Source organism: Acomys minous (assembly GCF_964271855.1).
Source record: "Acomys minous genome assembly, chromosome: 16".
NCBI lineage: Eukaryota > Metazoa > Chordata > Mammalia > Rodentia > Muridae > Acomys > Acomys minous.
In genome coordinates, this window is record NC_140498.1 from 19443787 (window position 1) to 19463187 (window position 19401).

The window sequence follows — 19401 nt, forward strand, 5'->3', positions numbered from 1 at the left end:
ATCTGGCCCTCATGCTTGCTCACCTAGCACTTCACTGACAGACACTTCCCCAGCCCAAGACTCCACATTTTAATGACTAGCATCTTGCCTTACTTGTGTGGGACCTGTGTCCTCTTGTCTGCTATTAGACAAAGTTTGTCCAATAGTTTGTGAAGAAGTACGTCTCTTTTTTGCTCTTTCAGATAACCTATTAATTAAAAGTAAATGAGAAGTTATTAGAACCTCCCAGAATTGTCCTTATTTTAGCTTTAAGAACAAATAAATTGCATGGTGTGGTGGCGCATGCCTTTAATCTCAGCACTCAGGAGACAGAGGCAGGTAGATCTCTGTAAGTTTGAGGCCAGCCTGGTCTACAAAGAGAGTTCCAGGACAGCCAAGGCTACCCAGAGAAATCCTGTCTCAAAAAACAAAACAAAACAAAACAACAAATAAGTTATAATAGGTGGGCTGGGCTGTAAACACCTATAACGCTGGCACTCTAGCGGCTGATTGAGGATTTTTAATTTAAGGAGAGCTTGAGCAACATAACCAGGCCCTGGCTTATGAAAAAGGAAAGGATTTATACCATGGTACTGTTAGAACACTGGGAGTTAAAGAGCAATTCTTGGGGGGCTGGAAAGATGGCTCAGAGGTTAAGGGCACTGACTGCTCCTCCAGAGGTCCTGAGTTCAATTCCCAGCAACCACAGGGTGGCTCACAACCATCTATAATGTGATCTGATGCTTTCTTCTGGCATGCAGGGGTATATGCAGCCAGAACACTGTATAATAAATAAATAAATAAATAAATAAATAAATAAATAAATAAATAAATAAATCTTTTTTTTTTAAAGAGCAATTCTTGGTTCTGAAGTTTTAATAAGTATAGGGACAAGACACTAATGCATGGTTAATGGCTGGTGAGGCACGTCAGGAAAGCACTGCTCCCTCGTATCTGTTCTAAACCTGGATTGCTTAACCTCTTGAGTTCTTAATTTGGGGCTTGCTGTCTGACACGGGCTTACAACCATGGTTATTGGCAGTGTGTCGTTGAGAACACTTGGGTTGCTGCAGCCTGTGGCCTGATGTACCTTTGGACTTACACAGACATGTCCACTGGCCTACATCTACAGACCACTGATTCTCTCAACCTGTAGCCTACGCACTCTGCCAGAATCCAGTCAGCCAATGGACCTTCCCAGCTAAGTTTGCAAACAGACCTCTTGTCTTCACGATCCATCGCCAGTGCCCAGCACTATCAGTCTCTCTCTCTGCAGCAGAGGCTGAACCTAAAACTGGCCCAATATACCATTTCCTATCAGCGTATTTACTACTGAAAGGCTATGTGCTACAAAGGACTAATTTTAGGCTATTCTTTCTCCATTGAGAAAATCTGCTATGAGGCAGAAATAAAGCTTACTTTATAGTACTGAGCACTAAGGTTAGATACGGTTCATCCTCTAATGGTTGAAAGCTTGTTCCCTGTGGGCAGTGTTGAGCGGGGTGGAGCTTGTAAGTGGTGAGAACTCTCAGAAAGGAGGTCACTAAATCTCACGATGGATTGATAACTTCTTCCTTAGGAGGCATTCTCGCACTTGAGGGATGCTCCATAAAAGAGGGTCTTTATAAAGGACCCTGTCACCATCCATGAAATCTCTCTTCCTTGTTGGCACACATGTTATTTCTACATGTGGTCAGTTTTTTGCCTCCTCCTCTGGTATGCTGTGACATAGCCAAGAAGCCTTTGCCAGAGCAGTGGCACCATGCTGCTGGACTCTGCAGCCACTATCACCAGGAACCACACAACCCTCTTTTCTTTATAAAGTGTCCTATGTGTGTTATTGTGCCATAGCAATACTAAGTAGACTAACACATCAAGGCACATGATACCAAAGCTTAAGTCAAATCACCCTTTTCCTCTTCAAATAGAAAATATTTTTCTTTTAAAAAGATATTCCATGGAGCTGCAAAGATGGCTCAGAGGTTAAGAGCACTGCTTGCTCTTCCAAAGGTCTTGAGTTCAATCTCCAGAAACCACATGGTGGCTCACAACCACCTATAATGAGATCTGTTACCCTCTTCTGGCATGAAGGTGTACGTGCAAACAGAGCACTATATATATATTAAATAAATCTTTTTTTAAAAAGATATTCCAGGCTCAGCCACTGAAAGTGAGTACTGCCCATGCAGAGGACCTGGGTTCGGTTCCCAGCACCCACACAGGGTGGCTCACAACTGCCTGTGACTCCAGCTTCAGGAGATCTGATGCCCTCTCACCTCCAGAGACACCGAATGAATGTGGTGTTACATATACATACCCTTAGAGACACAAACAGGCATAAAATAAATAATTTAAGGTTATCCTAAAGATACCAGGGAACAATGAAACACCAAGCTGGTCGTGGTGGGCCACATTCTGGGATCCCATCACTGAGGAGGCTGAGGCTGAGGCCCATGTGTAGGAGGCCAGCTTGGGTTACAAAGCAAGTTCCAGGCTAGTCTTGAGCACTGTGGCAATTTGTCTCAAATAAATAAATAAATGCTTATACAGCTAAGAAAAACTTCTCATATGACATTGCAAAAACTCCTCCGTGAACGCCTTGCTACATAATTGTAATTTCAACAGATCTTTTCCAAATCCACACTGACACCCTAAGTAACTCTGCAATGCCGCATACAGAAGAGTGTTTCTCTTCGGCCTCCTCTCCCTCCAGCTCACCTTGAATTGGGGTGGGAGAGGTTTGAATTGAGGTTTGCAGTCATCAGATTACTGCTTGTCAGGTTGATGGGTGGCATTATCATACAACCTCCCGCTTGTGGGTCTTCTTTGGCACCATCAGAGTACGTGCTGGGATTGGCAGGGTTTGGCAGTTCAGCAACAGAAGGCTTTCTATCCTGGGGCAAGGCGTGCGTGCTATCCGCTGCACCCTGCTGGTGGCACTCCCCGCCACACTCTGTCTTTTTCAGATCTGGGACATCTCCTTTCCCTCCTTTGACTTTAATAACTCTGACTTTGATATCCTTGGATCTTTTGTCTTTGTCCATTTCCTGGAATAGGTATGTCGAGAATCTGAGTCATGGGGACATCTGTTGTCATTAGACCTAAATGACGAAGCTGCACAGGCGGCACCAGAAAGCAAGGAGGAGCTCACCTTTCCATAAAGCAGCGTGTTGGTGAAAACTGGTTTTCTGTCATCTTTCACGGGTTCATTTTCTTTACAATTCTCTCTTGGCTTTATGAAGGAATTAATCTTTGCTTCTTGTAATAATTTAGCTCTCAGCTCTGGTAAGAATCTGATGAATCAAGCAATATTAACCAATTATCTTTTCTACATGGTTTATCTTAATAGAATCATTCAGTCAAGCACTAAAAATGACATATAGCCGGGCGGTGGTGGCGCACGCCTTTAATCCCAGCACTCGGGAGGTAGAGGCGGGTGAATCCCTGTGAGTTTGAGGCCAATCTGGTCTACAAAGTGAGTCCAGGACAGCCAAGGATACACAGAGGATCTCTGTCTCAAAAAACCAAAATAAATAAATTAATAAATTAAATAAATAAAAATAAAAAATGACATATAATTATAACTGATACAAAGAGATGGTGCCATTTAATTTTTTTTTATTAAATATTCCCCCCAGGGTTGGAGAGGTGGCTCAGCAGTTAAAGAGTACTGGCTGTTCTTCTGAAGGAGCCAGGTTCAAATCCCTGCACCCAAATGGCAGTTCACAACTGTCTTTAATTCCAGTTCCAGGGGATCTGGCATCTTCACACAGACATACATCGAGGCAGAACACCAAGGTAAATAAAATAAAATGAAAAATTTAAAAAGGTGCACTAAGTGCTGGACCCAGCCTATAAACAGAAAAACCATCTTTCCCCCATGTCACATGCTAGCCTACCATGGACCTGATTAATACCTGACACAGTAACTCCGTTAGGTTTCTGCTGAGCGGAATATTTTTGGTTTGTAACACTATCCTATCTAGTGGGTCCCCTTCTAGCAAGTCCCCTGATATAAAACACTATGAAGACCACACACGCTCACTTCTCAATAAATCCGTCTCTAGTAAAGTAATCGTGATGCAGAAGATCAGTAGACGATATCCTCTCAGCAGGATCAATTTGTAAACAAGCCTAGAAAAGAAAAAAAGTCTAGTAAAAGATGCACTTTTGGCCGTGTCTCTAAAATGCATTTGACACATGACAAAGTAATTACACAGAGATAACAGAGGCTATTAACAGGCATATTTCTAACAGTGCATTCTGACCATTTAGTTACCTATGAAATTTACCCTTGCAACTTTTTTTTTTCTTTCTGAAGAGAGTTTCTCTGGGTAGCCCTGGCTGTCCTGGACTCATTTTGTAGACCAAGCTGGCCTTGCACTCACAGTGATCTACCTGCCTCTGCCAGGCCCCTTGTAACTTTCTTCTTTCTTTCTTTTTTTCTTTCTTTTCTTTTTTGTTTGTTTGTTTGTTTGTTTTCTCTGTGTAGTCCTGGCTGTTCTGGACTTGCTTTATAGACCAGGCTGACCTCTGCCTAGCAGAGTGCTGGGATTAAGGGCATGTGCCACCACACCTGGCACTACTTTTGCAACTCTTAAAAGCTACTGTTTTTGTGAATGTTGGCAAGTGCATGCCACAGGCACATGGAGAGGCCAGAGAACAACTCTGGTATGGGCTCTCTCTTGCCACCTTGTAGAATCTGGGGACTGAATTCAAGCCCATAGCCTGCAGAAAAGTGCCTCTACCAGCTGCCATCTCACCAGCCAGTGAAACTTTTATTACAGATTAAAAGTTGTATGATTTTTTTTAAAAGTTGCATGATTCTAGCCCAAATAAAATCATCCTGATTCTGCTGTAATTAGCAGGAATTTGGGACTTGAGGGTACAGTTTAGAGGCAGAGTGCCAGCCTATGCAAGGCTCCAATTCAATTCCTAGCATCGCTCTCATGCACAAAGTATTATAAAAGTATAAAGTTGCACTGGGTTAGCAGAGATAACTTGGCTTGTTTTGCTCCTTCTGTCAGCCCTGTGTGGTGGGAAAGCGCATGGGTAATCATTTGTGCTGCGCAGATCTGAAGCATGAGAGGTGATCTGCCAAGCGGGATGAGGGCTGCATGGCTAGAGGGAAGCCTTCGTTCCTAATACACAGCTCTTTTAAAATGTTTTACTTTTAGACTTAGGGACATAGCTGTTTTGCTTGCATGTATGCCTGTGCCCACCTATGGGTTCCGCCTCTAACACCAAGGAAAAGAAAAGAGCCCATGTTATCTGCTACTTCTCAGCCACTCTTAATGTCGCAACATACATGAACTATATCTGCCAGCAATCCGTTGAGCTTTGGGTACTTCTTTCTTGCATTTTTTGGGTGTTGAACTTGAGGAAGAACCACCCCAGCAAAAATGGGGCTCTTGGAAAAGATATTGTGCAGGTGCGGGGTCAGGTTGCCTGAAACGAGAAGAAGTGCCTGCATCATGAAACTGCACTCAGCAGAAATCCCGTGTGATCTGCTCTCAGCTATGAATGTGGAGACAAGGACGAGCACTGGTTTTTATTTTACAGCTAGAAGAAAATATCTTAATATGTCATAAAAAATAGATTCTAGGCTAGGGATACAGCTCTGCAGTAGAGTGCTAGTCTAGCAAGTATGAAGCCCTAGGTTAGTCTTCAGTTCCATACAAAATTGTAAGTTTTAAAAATGAGGTTTCCTCCAGTAAACTGCTGACTGGCAGCAAAATACATACAAGCATATGGGTCCTTTCCCCCCTAAACTCCAGGACACAATATATAATTACCAGCAAAAACACTAACATTTGACACAGTTCTTTTGTTTTGTTGTTTAGAGACAGGGTTTCTCTGTGTAGCCTTGGCTGTTCTAGACTTGCTTTGTAGACCAGGCTGGCCTCGAACTCACAGAGATCTGCCTGCCTCTGCCTCCCTGAATGCTAGGATTAAAGGTGTGCGCCACCACACCAGGCTTTGACACATTTCTTTATTGATATCTTTGTTTGTTTTTTGAGACAGGGTTTCTCTGTGTAGCCCTGGCTGTCCTAGACTGAACTTTGTAGACCAGGCTGGCCTTGAACTCACAGTGATCCTCCTGCCTCTGCTTCCCAAGTGCTGGGATTACAGGGATATGTTACCACGTCCGGCTTGATTGGTATCCTAATGGTTTAACTGTCAAGTAGTCATCAGCTTTACAGCCCAAAGCCTTACTCAAAACAGCTAAAACCAGTAAAGTAAATCAGAAACCAAAGTACTGTATAGTCCAGTGGTTCTCAACCTTTCTAATGCTGCAACCCTTTAATACAGTTCATGTTTGGCGACCCCCAACTATAAAATTATTTGTTACTTCATAGCTGTAATTTTGCCACTGTTATCCATTTTAATGTAAATATCTGATATGTGGTCCCCAAAAGGGTCCTGACCCAGAGGCTGAGAATGGCTGGTACAGACAGCAGCCACAGAGTACAGAGAAGTGGGAACACAGTGGAGCCGACTAACAGCGCACCAGGAAGCACACCTCTCCATCATTTATGCTTGCTTTCCTCTGTAAAACAAGAAGGTACATGCTGGGCGTGGTGGCACATGCCTGTAATCCCAGCAGTCGGGAGGCACAGGCAGGCAGATCACTGTGAGTTGAGGTCAGCCTGGTCCACAAAGTGAGTCTAGGACAGTCAAGGCTACACAGAGAAACCCTGTCTCGAAAAACCAAAGAGAGAGAGAGAGAGAGAGAGAGAGAGAGAGAGAGAGAGAGAGAGAGAGTGTTCATGTCATTACTTCCCAGCTCTCTTCTAACAGTCTCAGAACAGGAATTTTAAAAGGCACATAAAGGGCTACAGAGATGGTTCAGGGGTTAAGAGCACTTGCTGTTCTTGCAGAGGACCCAGGTTCAATTCCCAGCACCTACATGATGGCTCACAGCCATGTGTAGCTCCATTGCCAGGAGCTTTGACACCCTCTTCTGGAAGGCGCACTTGTGGCGCACAGACAAAATACCAATACATGTAAGTTAAAATAAACCTTTTTTAAAAGGCACATAAAGTGTGGTGCTTCAAGGCTCTGTCTGACTTTTATTAATCTTAATCATCTTCAATCAAGGTTAACCAGGTTTTACACATTAATGACTGTTGGCACTACCCTCTTCCTAAGGATCCTGCATTAGGAAGGGTTCGCCCAGCACACCTGAGCTCCTCAAGCTCCTTCAGATTTAGCCACGTGCAAGGCTAAAAAGCAAAATGTTTAGGTAGTTGTGGTAATCAGTGTTAATTGTCAACCACTGGGAGATAGACCCCTGGGCATGCCCTGAGGAATTACCCTGACTGCATTAATTGACCTCCTACAGTGGGTGGCACCACTAGGTGCTGGCTCCAGGACTGTAGACGTGGAGGAAGAGAACAGAGGAAGAGAGCCCAGCAACTGACCGGATCTGTTACTCTCTGTTCCAGGCTGTGGGTGTGATGTAATCAGGCCCTCAGGCTCTTGCTTCTGTGACTTGCACTCTCTGAGGGACTGTAATCCAGGCTGTGAGCCAAAAATAAGCCTGATCTCCCTTAAGTTGCTTTATCAGGCATTTTATCATAGCAACAGGAAAAACATCTAAGACGGTAGTTAAAACAGACTGTAAGATAATTAAAGTCTTATCTATTGTACTTTTAAAATCATACTTTTCAAAACAAAATCTTCCTTTTCATCATCTATACTACTGAGTAAGTTATATAGCTACCTGGTTAATAAAGAAGGTGATTTAAGGGACTAGACAAGATGGCTCAGGGGTGAAGGGCACTCCCTGCTCTTCCAGAGGACCCCAGTTTACAGTTTACAGTTTGACTCTGGTGGTTTACAGTTGACTGCCTGTAACTCAAGCACCAGGGGATCCAATGCCTCTGGTCTCTGTGGACACCAGCACTTAAATGCACATACCCCTACACAGATACATACACATAATTAAGGCAAAATAGATCTTCTCTTAAAAAGAAAACAGTAGGAAAGCCGGGCATGGTGGTGTATGTCTTTAATCCCAGCACTTGGGAGGCAGAGGCAGGTGGATCACTGTGAGTTCGAGGCCATCCTGGTCTACAAAGCAAGTCCAGGACAACCAAGGCTAACACACACACACACACACACACACACACACACACACACACACACAAAGAGAAAAAGAAAAAGGAAGAAAGAAAAAGAAAGAAAGAAAACAGTTGGGGCTAGAGCGATGGCTCAGAGGTTAAGAGCACCAGCTGCTCTTCGAGAGATCCTGAGTTCAATTCCAAGCAATTCTCTCATAATCATCTATAATGAGATCTGGTGCCCTCTTCTGGCAGCCAGGCACACATGTGGGCAGAACATTGTCTACATAATAAATAAATCTTTAAAGAGAAAGAAATAAAGAAAGGAAGGAAGTAAAAAAGGAAGGAAGGAAGGAAATTTCCTAGGCATGGTGATACACCTTTCGTCCCAGCACTCGGGAGGCAGAGGCAGGCAGATTTCTGTGAGTTTGAGGCAGCCTGGTCTACAAAGTGAGTCCAAGACAGAGCCAGGGCTATACAGAGAAATACTGTGTTGAATACTAAAAAAGGAAGAGAAAAAAAGAGTAACCTGAGCAAATAACTAAATTTCTATCTGCAATACTTACTTTTGGGGATTTTGTTTGTTTGTCTTGAGACAGGGTTTCTCTGTGTAATAGCCCTGGCTTTCCCTGACTTCCTTTGTAGACTACGCTGGTCTTGAACTCACAAAGATCCACTTGCCTCTGTTTCCCTAGTGCTGGAATTAAAGGTGTGCTCCACCACTGGCCAGCATCCAATACTTTAAAAAAAAAAAAAAGCATCTGGCTCAGCCAGGTGTGGTAGAGCATGCCTGTAATCCCAGCACTCTGGGAAGCAGAGGCAGGTAGATAGCTGTGAGTTTGAGGCCAGCCTGGTCTACAAAGTGAGTCCAGGACAGTTAAGGCTACACAGAGAAACCCTGTCTCAAAAAACAAAACAAACAAAAGCATCTGATTCAGCTTTATTACTAAAAGCCCTTGTGTAGAAGTGCAATAGAGGCCAACTTTTAGTTCTAGAACAACACAGCTTATAGAAAAGCCTTATTGCTGGGGCTGGAGATTTCCCTCAGTGGCAAATACCACACTGTACTACTTTTCTTAGCACCAATCACTAACATGTGGCTTTGAGTTCCTGCAAAGAAAATATTATTTGTCAAAATAGAATTTCTACCTTATCAGCACAGGCATCCACCTGTCATCACCCATCTAGGCAAGGCATTTCACTAAACATGGGCAGCAAGCATAACTGACCTGGCAGTGGCTACTTAGACTGCGTACTGCAGCAATACCTACCTACTTGTAAAACAATCTTATGAAGCAAATCCAAATCTGAACTGCTAGGAAGGTAGGGGTTGCCAGTGGCCATCTCAATGATCATACAGCCCAATGCCCAGATGTCTACCGGTCTGGAAAAATCAAACAAAGAAAAAGAAACAGAGTAAATTACTTTGTCAGGCACAAATACATAAGATAACTAGTCTAAAAACATTTTACATGAGCTCAAAGCTAAAGAGTATAAGAACGTTTGCCAGCAGATGTGGGGAAGGAGGAAAGAAACTAGGGCAGATGAACATGATCCCAGTGTGTACATGCGAGGAAACGCCCAATATATGTCATTATGTTATTTGATTAATATGCCCCCAAGAGGGGAAAGCCACAAGTGGGGGTACAGGCCTTTAATCCCAGCACCAGTGAGGCAGAAACAGGTGGATCTCTGTGGTTTTTGAGGCCAGCTTAGTCTATATATTGACTTCCAAGCCAGCCACAGCTAAATAGTGAAACCCTGTCTCAGAACCCGGGGTGCGTAGTGGGGAGGCATGGGGGAATAATGTTTAAGTGGTATTATTTACAACATTTCACTGTGGAATATTTGCTAACTGTGAGACCATGATCCCTTTTGAGCCACCAAGAACAGCACAATCTTAAGAAACCATTACTTTTCAGTCTTTATAAGGAAAGTGTGACTTTTTTCAATAAACAGGAAACTCAATAGATCATATTTCAGGATAGAATTATGGCAAATTATTCCAGAGTCTTTGGAGAGGCCAGCGAGGTGGCTCAATAGGTAGAGGCAGCTGCCCACTGAGTCTAATAAGCTGAACTGGGCCTCAGGGACCCACACAGTTGGAAAGAACGGACTCCTGCATGCTCTCTGATCTCCACACTCATGTCACCAGCCCCACCCCCACAGAAAAATAAAACAGAGTTTTAAAAAAATCTTTGCAGAACATCAGACGAGGAGACGGCACTGCTAGGGGTGGCACAGATTAAAGCAAGCACGGACACAGTGTAAGAGCCTCTAGTAGTCACTGCCATTAAACCCCCCAGTGTAAACACAGACACAGTCACCAATAGCACAGGTCCCCATGGCGTCTTCCAGGTACCTTTAAAGTGTCCCTCTTTGACCAAAGCCAGACACACAGGGCGGAGTGTTAGTAATAGAGGAAAAATGACACACCTGGAAGAAGCCAGGTGGTCCCCAAAGAATACATACTTTCCATAAGAGGTGTCTTTCAACACCAGCTCTGGAGCTCTGTACCAGCGTGTAGCCACGTAATCTGTGTAGACATCTCCAGGAGCGGCTAGTGTTCTTGCGAATCCAAAATCACATAGCTTTGTAATTCCTGACTGGGAGACTAAAATATTTTCAGGCTTTATATCACGATGGATAATCTACAGAGACAACAAAATTTGATATGTTAAGATGGGGTTTCATTTTCTATAGGATCAAAATTGCTTTAGAAAAAAATCTAACGCAAACAGCTGACAGTAAAGACATTTCCTAACCACTGGTAAAAAGGTGCATATTTTCCACAGGTCACTTCAAAATGAAATGAAGCCAGAACGGTCACAGTGTAACACTGTGTAATCACACTCTAAGATCAAAGGGACTTAGTGGGGGAAGTTCAACTTTCCTTTGACCCAGTTGGTACCACTGCCTTCGCAGCCAACCCTCTTGAAGAATGCCATGTATGAACCTGTCCCCTGCTTCCTGTGTAGTGTTAAACTGTCCCCAATTCCTTTCTCTGTCCCTTAAAAGTAGGATTGTCTTCTTCTCAAAAATATGTTCCCTACTTCTCCCCCGCCCAATCACTGTTTCTCTCCCTGGTTTTCTGTTGTTTTGTTTTGTTTTTCAGACAGGCTCTCATGTGGTCCGGTCCAGCTTTCACTTCACTCTGCTGGCTGGGAGAGCTTCACAGTCCTGGTCTTACGGGATCGCAGGCACATGACCACCCTCAGCGCTGTCTCTCACCATGGACCATTTATTTCATCACTTGGTTCTGAAAACCACAACTCATGCGTTTCTCATGTGAATTCCAAGACAGCCAAAACTAAATAAAGAGATCCCATCTCAAACAAACAAACAAAACTAAAACTAAACTAAAATCACCATGGAATGACTAAATTAGACTCACCAACTTCCTACCTCTTGTCATTTTTGCAAAGGGCTTTAAAATCTACTCTCTGCAATCTTAAATAACACAATAGTCACTAACTATAGTTACCACGCTGTAAAAACAAATCTTTTGAGCCTGGCACTGGTGGTGTACATCTTTAATCCCAGCACAAGGGAGACAGAGGCAGAACTTATCTCTGTGAGTTTGGGTCAGCCTCATCTATGGAGTTAGTTCCAGGACATCCAGGATTGTCTCAATCAATCAATACCCCTCCTCACCCCGAATCTTTTAAATTCACACCTATCTGAAATTTGGTGGCCCCTGACAGAAATCTTTCTCCCATTCTCCCTTTTTAGATTTCACACGTAACACACTATCCTCAACTTATCCACGTTGTCACAGATGATATCATGCCCTCTCATGTCAAGTCTCAATATTTTCTGCACCCATTCACCTACAGGGGGATACTGAGGTTAACACCATGCTTTGCCACAGTGGATGCTGCTGCAGTGACTATGAACTTGCAGGTATCTCAAACAAGCTGCTTTTGTTTCCTTTGGATACATCCCAGTACTGAGACTGCTGGATCACCCACAGATTTCAGCTTTAAATCCCCGAAGACCTGCATACTGCTCCGCAGAAAGCCCATGTAACTCACACTCCCCAGCAGACGGCTAAGGTCTCTCTTCTCCATATTCTACTTCCTATTTTTGAAATGGCCATTTGAGCAATGATTTTCATTGTTTTTAATTTAAATTTCTCAGATGACAGACTTTGAACATTTCTTCACATACCTCTTCTACTTCTTTAAAATGCCTCTTCCGTTCTTTTTACTTATTTATTCTGTAGACAGTGCTCTGCCTGCATGTACACCTGCAGGCCAGAAGAGGGCACCTTATCTCATTATAGATGGTTGTGAGCCACCACGTGGTTGCTGGGAATTGAACTCAGGAACAGCCAGTGCCCTTAACCTCTGAGCCATCTTGCCAGCCCTAAAATGATTATTTCTTTTGCTCATTTTTAATCACTGTTGACTTACTATCAAGTTTGAGTTCTTTATTGGTTTCCAATTTTCTCCCATTCTATAAGCTGTCTCTGCTTTTGAATTTACTATCTGAAATCTGCTGTGCATTTTTCACTTGACTTGTAGAAGCCTTTCAGCTTGGTCTCACCATGTTTACTTTTGCTTTTATTTCATGTGCTCTGGGTTCATCACACACACAAAACAAAAACAAACCAACAAAACACCACCTTTGCCCCTCTAGGATCACAAAGCTGTTTTCCTATTTTAATATTAGACTCAGGCCTCACATTTAAGTCTTTAGGCTGCCGTGAGTTGACTTTTGAATGCGGGTCATAGACTTTAGAAGCTTTGGCCTGTCATTATCACACTGACACTACATTAAAACTGTATCTCTTTTCATTTGGTTAGACTGTCTTTAGTATTTCTCAGCAATATTTATTTTTCGGTGTAAAGATATTATACATCTTTTGTCAAGTTTTTATTAGGATAATATTTTGATGTTATAAATGGCATTTTATTTTACTTTAGGCAAAGTCTCATGTATACCATACACTATGTAGCCAAGGTTGATGTTGAATTTGTGATTCTCCTGCCTCTACCTCCCAAGTGCTCGCATTTCAGGAGTGTGCCACCACATTCAATTTTATGCGCTGCTGGGGATCAAACCCAGAACTACATGCAAGCACTCTACCAACTAAGCCGCATTACCAGCACATAAATTGTACCTAAAAATTCAAATTTGTGATTATTTGTAGCTAATGTATAGAAAGACAATACATTTAGGAATGTACATCTTGCACCCTACAGCCTAGAAAATTTTGCTGTGGGAATTTTCTATATAAATGAACAAGCTATCTGTGAATAAAGACAGTGTACTTAACCTAACTAAAAAAAAATGATGCCACGTCATTACTACAATAGCTAACAATCAAAGCGACAGTCATAGGGCTGGAGTGCACCTCAGTGGTACAACCCAGCATGCATGAAACCCTGGATCAGAGCTCCAGGAACAAACCCCAAAAAGATACTGTCACTTTGGAAAACAACTTGGCAGTTTCTTTAATACAGTGATAACCACCAAAATAAAGCTGAGCTTTATGAGAGCAGTAGTCATATAGCCAGAACTAGAAATAAGCTGACCAGCCCGTGTATGTGGCACCCTCACTGCAGGGTAGCCCTGCTGGCCAGCCCGTGTATGCGGCACCCTCACTGCAGGGTAGCCCTGCTGGCCAGCCCACATATGCAGCATCTGCACAAAACATCAAAAGAGCATCCAAACAGAACAAAGCACCACTCCATGTCCCAGGAAGAGGACTCTGGGAACTCTGTCCTGAGGAGAAGGAACAGATGCCAAGACTGCTTATTGTATTTCATTTATAAGAAGTTTCCTAAAAAGGCCTATCCATAAACACAAAACTAGCTAGTTATTGCTGCCTGGAGCAGAGGAATAAGACCAGAGAGAAATAGGAAACTCTGATTTCTATAACTGCCACATTATTTTTTAAATATTTATTTTATGTATGTGAGTGCTCTGTATTCATGTATACCTGCATGCCAGAAGAGAGCATCAGATCACAACCAGATGGTTGTGAACCACCATGTGGTTGCTGGGACTTGACTCATGACCTGTGGAAGAACAGACAGTGCTCTCTAGTCCACTGAACCATATCTCCAGTCCCACTGCCACATTATTTTAAATGTCCTGTTTTCAAAAAATTTAGGGGCATTTAAAAAAAAAGCCCCAACTCAGGAAACATAGCAGTTTAACTTAGCAGATATGTTCCCAAGAAGCCAACACTGTACTTGTTGATCATCCTTTAAGTCAGCTAACTTACTCCTTTCTGTTAGCATATAGCACTTGTATAAAACAGTGGGTCTCACTAGGACATTGGTTTTTTTCCTGAGACAGGGTCTTATGAAGCACTGGAATCCTGAAATTCACTAGACAGACCAGGAGATGAGAGGATATCAGAGCCATGTTGTCAGACTTGGCAGCAAGTACAGCTACCCACTGAGTCATCTTCACTGTCCCTCATGACTTTTCTTTTAAAATGTTTATACACTTTGTGTGCATGTGTGCATTCTAGGGAGGAAAAAACCTCCGATCCAGGGCAACCATGTAGTCATATCTCTCCTTCCTGGTCTCTGAAGTTGACCTAATGCCACTCTCTGAGGTCCTCTGCTCAGGTTGACTTGCACTTACTTTACAGTGGCAGCCTGTGCGTAGGTCACTGGGCTAATGGATTACTTGCTACATTTCAAAAGCCAATTACTTTAGCTGTACCTCATTTTCAGACTTCTAGTTTGCCTCACACTCCATGGTGGCACCATACATTACTTTCTTGGAGCATGACGTGTGTGTGTGTGTGTGTGTGTGTGTGTGTGTGTGTGTGTGTGTGTGTGTGACCTTCCATCTATGGCCTATTTGGTATTTTTATTTTATTTATTTATTATTGGGTTTTTCGAGACAGGGTTTCTCTGTGTATCCTTGGCTGTCCTGGTGTCTCTTTGTAGATCATGCTGTCCTCACAATGATCTGACTGCCTCTACTTCCTGAGAGCCAGAATTAAAGACTTGTGCCACTATGCCTCGCTCTATTTGGTATTTTATTTTATTTTTAAAGATTTATTTATTATTATGTATACAATGCTCTGCCTGCATGTACACCAGTGGGCCAGAAGAGGGTATCAGATCACTTTATAGATGACAACATGTGGTTTCTGGGAATTGAACTCAGGACCCCTGGAAGAGCATTCAGTGCTCTTAACCTCTGAGCCATCTCTTCAGCCCTCCATTTGGTATTTTAAAGTCAGTAAGGTAAGGTTTTGTCATTTTACAGATGAGAGGGAAGCTTGAGAAGATTAAAATTTCCCAACCATTGTAATACATGCCTTTAGTCCCTGCCCTTGGGAGGCAGAGGCAGGCAGAGCTCTGTGAGTTTGAGGCCAGCCTGGTCTACAGAGTGAGTTCTAGGACAGTCAGAACTATGTGAGACCCTGTTTCAAAACAAACAAACAAACAAACAAACAGAACAAAGAATGTTAGATCTCCAGGATACAGAATCATGGTGTCGTCAGCTCTGGTTCCACAAATTGTGTTTTCAGATAACTTGTGGTGAAAACACTGGGTAGTGTGACTTCAAAGCTTGTACATGCTGTTTCATTCTGAGACAGGGTTTCATCACATAGCCTGGCTGGCTTGCCTTGCTTGGCCTGCTGAGTGCACATGTGTACCTCATGCCCAGCTCTATGTGATGATCTCATAACTGCCTCCTGTTGAGTGTAGGTGGCAAGGACATCACCACATGAGTTTCATTACATCTTCACATTTTTTCAAAGCCATGAACTGTGAGGCACTCTTACAAAGTCAAGGCAGTAGATCTTAGATCTTAGAAGCCCTAGGGTAGACAGTTGTACTGCTATCAACTATTTAACAAAATGACCTGAAATGCAACCCTTGATCACACCAAGATCCCAGTACTCTGAAGGCTAAGCAGAAAGATCTGGAACTTGAGGCTAGCTTGAGATACAGTCTGTGTTTGGAATTAGCCTAGCATACCTACTGAGACCTTGTCTCAAAGAAGTAAAGTAAATTAAGTAAAACAAGCCTGCTGGCAGCATCATACAGCTTTAATCCCAGCTCTCAGGAGGCAGAGGCAGGCAGACCTCTGAGACTGACTAGCTTGGCCTTGAGATCCAGAACAACCAGGGCTACACAGAGAAACCCTGTCTTGAAAAACCTAAATAAATAAATAAATAATAAAAACAAAATTATTTTTGAAGATTTTACTACTTTTTCTTAGCTGTATAATATATTGCTATTTCCTGACTATATGTGCTTTTCCAGAAAGTGTAGCCATCTGAAAAAATTAAGTGACAGAAAAACTGCTGAGCTACACTGGGCTTGGTGGTGAACACCTTTAATCCCAGCATTCGGGAGGTGGAGGCAGAAGGAACTTTGTGAGCTCAAGGCCAGTCTGCTCTACACAGCAGGTTTCAGGACACAGGACTAGAGAGACCATGTTTCAAAAAACAAAAAACTGCTGAGGTACATTACTACTTAAATATAACTGAATTCAGTAATAAAAATCAGAACAGCGTGGCCTTTCTCTTTTCAATTTTTTACAGGCTGAGTGATCAAACACTTTGCTCTGCCTTCTTCCCCTAAAGGCAATAACTAACTTGCTGTTCCCTGGCCTAACATCCACCTCCATTGAAAGAACCTTTCATGAAAGCACAGCTCTGACTTTCATCCTTTTCATGCACTTTCTCAGAGACGGTCCTCATGTCCTGGTGACTCCTTTAAACCAAATCACTGGGACGACTTTCAGCATCTGTTGTTGATTGGCTATGAAGTGTCCCCTGCAAAAAGGCTCACTGCTGTCCGAGGTGACTCGGAAAACTTTAGGCACATACCTAGCTGGAGGAAGTGGGTCACTAAGGCATGTCCCTGAAGGAATATACCTTGTCTGGGACCCTTTCTCTTTCTGTTCCTTGTCCACCATGAGACAAGCACACTGCCCTGTGTGAAACCTCTAACATCATGAGGCAAAACAAGTAATTCCTCCCTTTAAGTTAATTCTCACAATATTTTGGTCACAGCTTAGGGGAAACTAACAGCACCTCAGACTCAACCTACCTTACAGTTACTAAGTCCTCAATAAATGCTTTTGGGTTCTGAAAATAAACTGAAAGGCAAGACCGCCCCGCCCCCCTTCTCGTTTTCAGGATGTCTATTAGTATACTTAGAAGATGTTAACAGCCTTCATTAAAAATAGCACTATTCAAATGGCACTTGTGAGTCACGCCGGCCCCAGCTGGGCTCCCTCTGAGGCACTTACGTTGTTATTGTGCAGGTACTCGATCGCTCGGAGGATCTGGAACAGGTACTTTCTCAGCCGCTTACTCTCTAGTCCATGGCAGTAATGCTGTAACTCATCTAAGACTGTGTGGTCAATAAATTCAAATACCAAGTGAATTTTCTTTTTTTGTCTAAAAACTTCAATCAGATTGACCAGGTTTTCATGACGAAATTGCTATTGACAAAAGAAACAAGAGTTTTAAATAAAGTTGTTTCAAACAGTAATTCTTGTAAATACCGACATAATTTTGAAAGGAAACAAAAACATTTTCAGTTTCTTTTCTCTGAGCAGAAATATCTCAGCTGACCTGGCAAGCTCTTAATGTGTAAACATTATTGTTAAGTGGTTCCTTGCCCTCTGGAGAAAAAGGTGAGACACGTGGCCTTCTGGTTGCTTATTAAATTAATTTAGGACTAATGAACCACAACACAATGAGAAATGTTTTTTGTTTTGTTTTGTTTTTTTTTTTTTTTCGAGACACGGTTTCTCTGTGTAGCCTTGCTTGTCCTGGACTCACTTTGTAGACCAGGCTGGCCTCAAACTCACAGAGATCCACCTGCCTCTGCCTCCCAAGTGCTGGGATTACAGGTGTGCGCCACGAGCGCCAGGCTGAAAACTGTTTTTTCTATCTTTTAATTTAGTTTGTATTTAACACATGAAATTTAAAAGGACTTTATGAGTGGGGTGGGGAGGAAGGGGGCCTTTAATCCCAGTAACTGGAAGGCAGAGGCAGGCCAATCTCTGTGAGTTCAATACCAGCCTGGTCTACATGGGGAGTTCTAGGTTAGGTAAAGACACATACTGAAACAAAACAAAAACAAACAAAATAAAATGGACCTTGGTTCATGTTTGTTATTTTGATTTTGAGAGACAAGGACTTGCTATGTATTCCAGGCTAGCCTAGAACTCACCACCTTTCTGTCTCAGCCTCTGGAGTGCTGGGCATGCCAAGTGCTAGGATTACAGATATGAGCCACCACAGTCAATGTTCAGTTGTTTTGCTTTCTGGAAACTGAATTTGGGATCTTCTCACATGCTGAGCTAAGCTATTCTTAGCCCCTAAGGCCTCATGTTTCCAAATGAGCATGGATGTTTACGTTATGTATGCGTGTCGGTCTGCATGTATATGTGTGCTTCATGTGCATGCCTGGCGCCTACAGAGATCACAAGAGGATTGTGCTGGATCCCCTGCAACTGCAGTTAAGGATGGCTGTGAACCCCATGCCGGTGCTGGGAACAGAACCCAGGTCTTCTGCAAAAATAAGTGCTCTTAACCACTGAGTCACCTCTCCAGCTAAAGCACAGACTTCAATATGTGTTACAAATTTACACAACTTATTCTCTAATTTTGGTCTTAAACTCTACACAGAATAAACCATAAATTCTAGGGATCATTTATGAATCTACTTGATAATCAAGAGTATCAAGTATTTCAGAAACCTTCAAACATGTAAATTAATTTATAACCACAGAAATGACAAATATGCAAATACTTAGGGTATTTTTATTCACTGTCTAGTCTACAATTATATTAAACCACAAAACACCACCCTTTGTCTCAACTACTTAGGAGGCTAAAACAATAAGATGAGTCAGAGGCCAGCCTGGGCGACACAGTGAGACTCTCATTTCATATAAATGAAAATTAAACAAGTAATTTTAAAAACAAAATCACTGTGAGTTCAAGGCCAGCCTGGTCTCAAAGCAAGTCCAGGACAGCCAAGGCTACACAGAGAAACCCTGTCTTGGGAAAAAAAAAAAGTAGAGTGATGGGAAGGGGATACCCAGTATTGATCTCTCACCTCCAGGTACACATGTACACCTAAACATAACACATACACAAACATACACAAAATAAATGCTTTTGAATAATAAAAAATAATTTTAAAATGTCAAGAAATTACTATGTATCAGCATAGGAATAAAAAAGCTTAATATAGCCAGGCGTGGTGGCACACGCCTTTAATCCCAGCACTCGGGAGGCAGAGGCAGGCGGATCGCTGTGAGTTCGAGGCCAGCCTGGTCTACAAAGTGAGTCCAGGACAGCCAAGGCTACACAGAGAAACCTTGTCTCAAAAAACCAAAAAAAAAAAAA

The 19401-nt window shown here is 42.7% G+C and overlaps 1 protein-coding gene across 9 annotated transcripts in view; it reads right to left on the reverse strand.

Moving 5' to 3' along the window:
* The window catches only part of CDKL3 (cyclin dependent kinase like 3), an 82428-nt gene that overhangs the window by 57000 nt on the left and 6027 nt on the right, over positions 1-19401 (reverse strand). For 7 of the 9 annotated variants that reach the window (XM_084764135.1, XM_084764138.1, XM_084764134.1 and 4 more), the window contains exons 3-10: positions 17286-17480; positions 10518-10696; positions 9317-9429; positions 5288-5427; positions 4025-4113; positions 3131-3272; positions 2698-3026; positions 94-187 (exon numbers count right to left, since the gene is read on the reverse strand). In XM_084764135.1, coding sequence (XP_084620261.1) covers positions 94-187; positions 2698-3026; positions 3131-3272; positions 4025-4113; positions 5288-5427; positions 9317-9429; positions 10518-10696; positions 17286-17480 — 1281 coding nt within the window. The remainder of the gene's footprint in view (positions 1-93; positions 188-2697; positions 3027-3130; positions 3273-4024; positions 4114-5287; positions 5428-9316; positions 9430-10517; positions 10697-17285; positions 17481-19401) is intronic. The other 2 variants (XM_084764140.1, XM_084764141.1) reach the window with 2 other exon arrangements.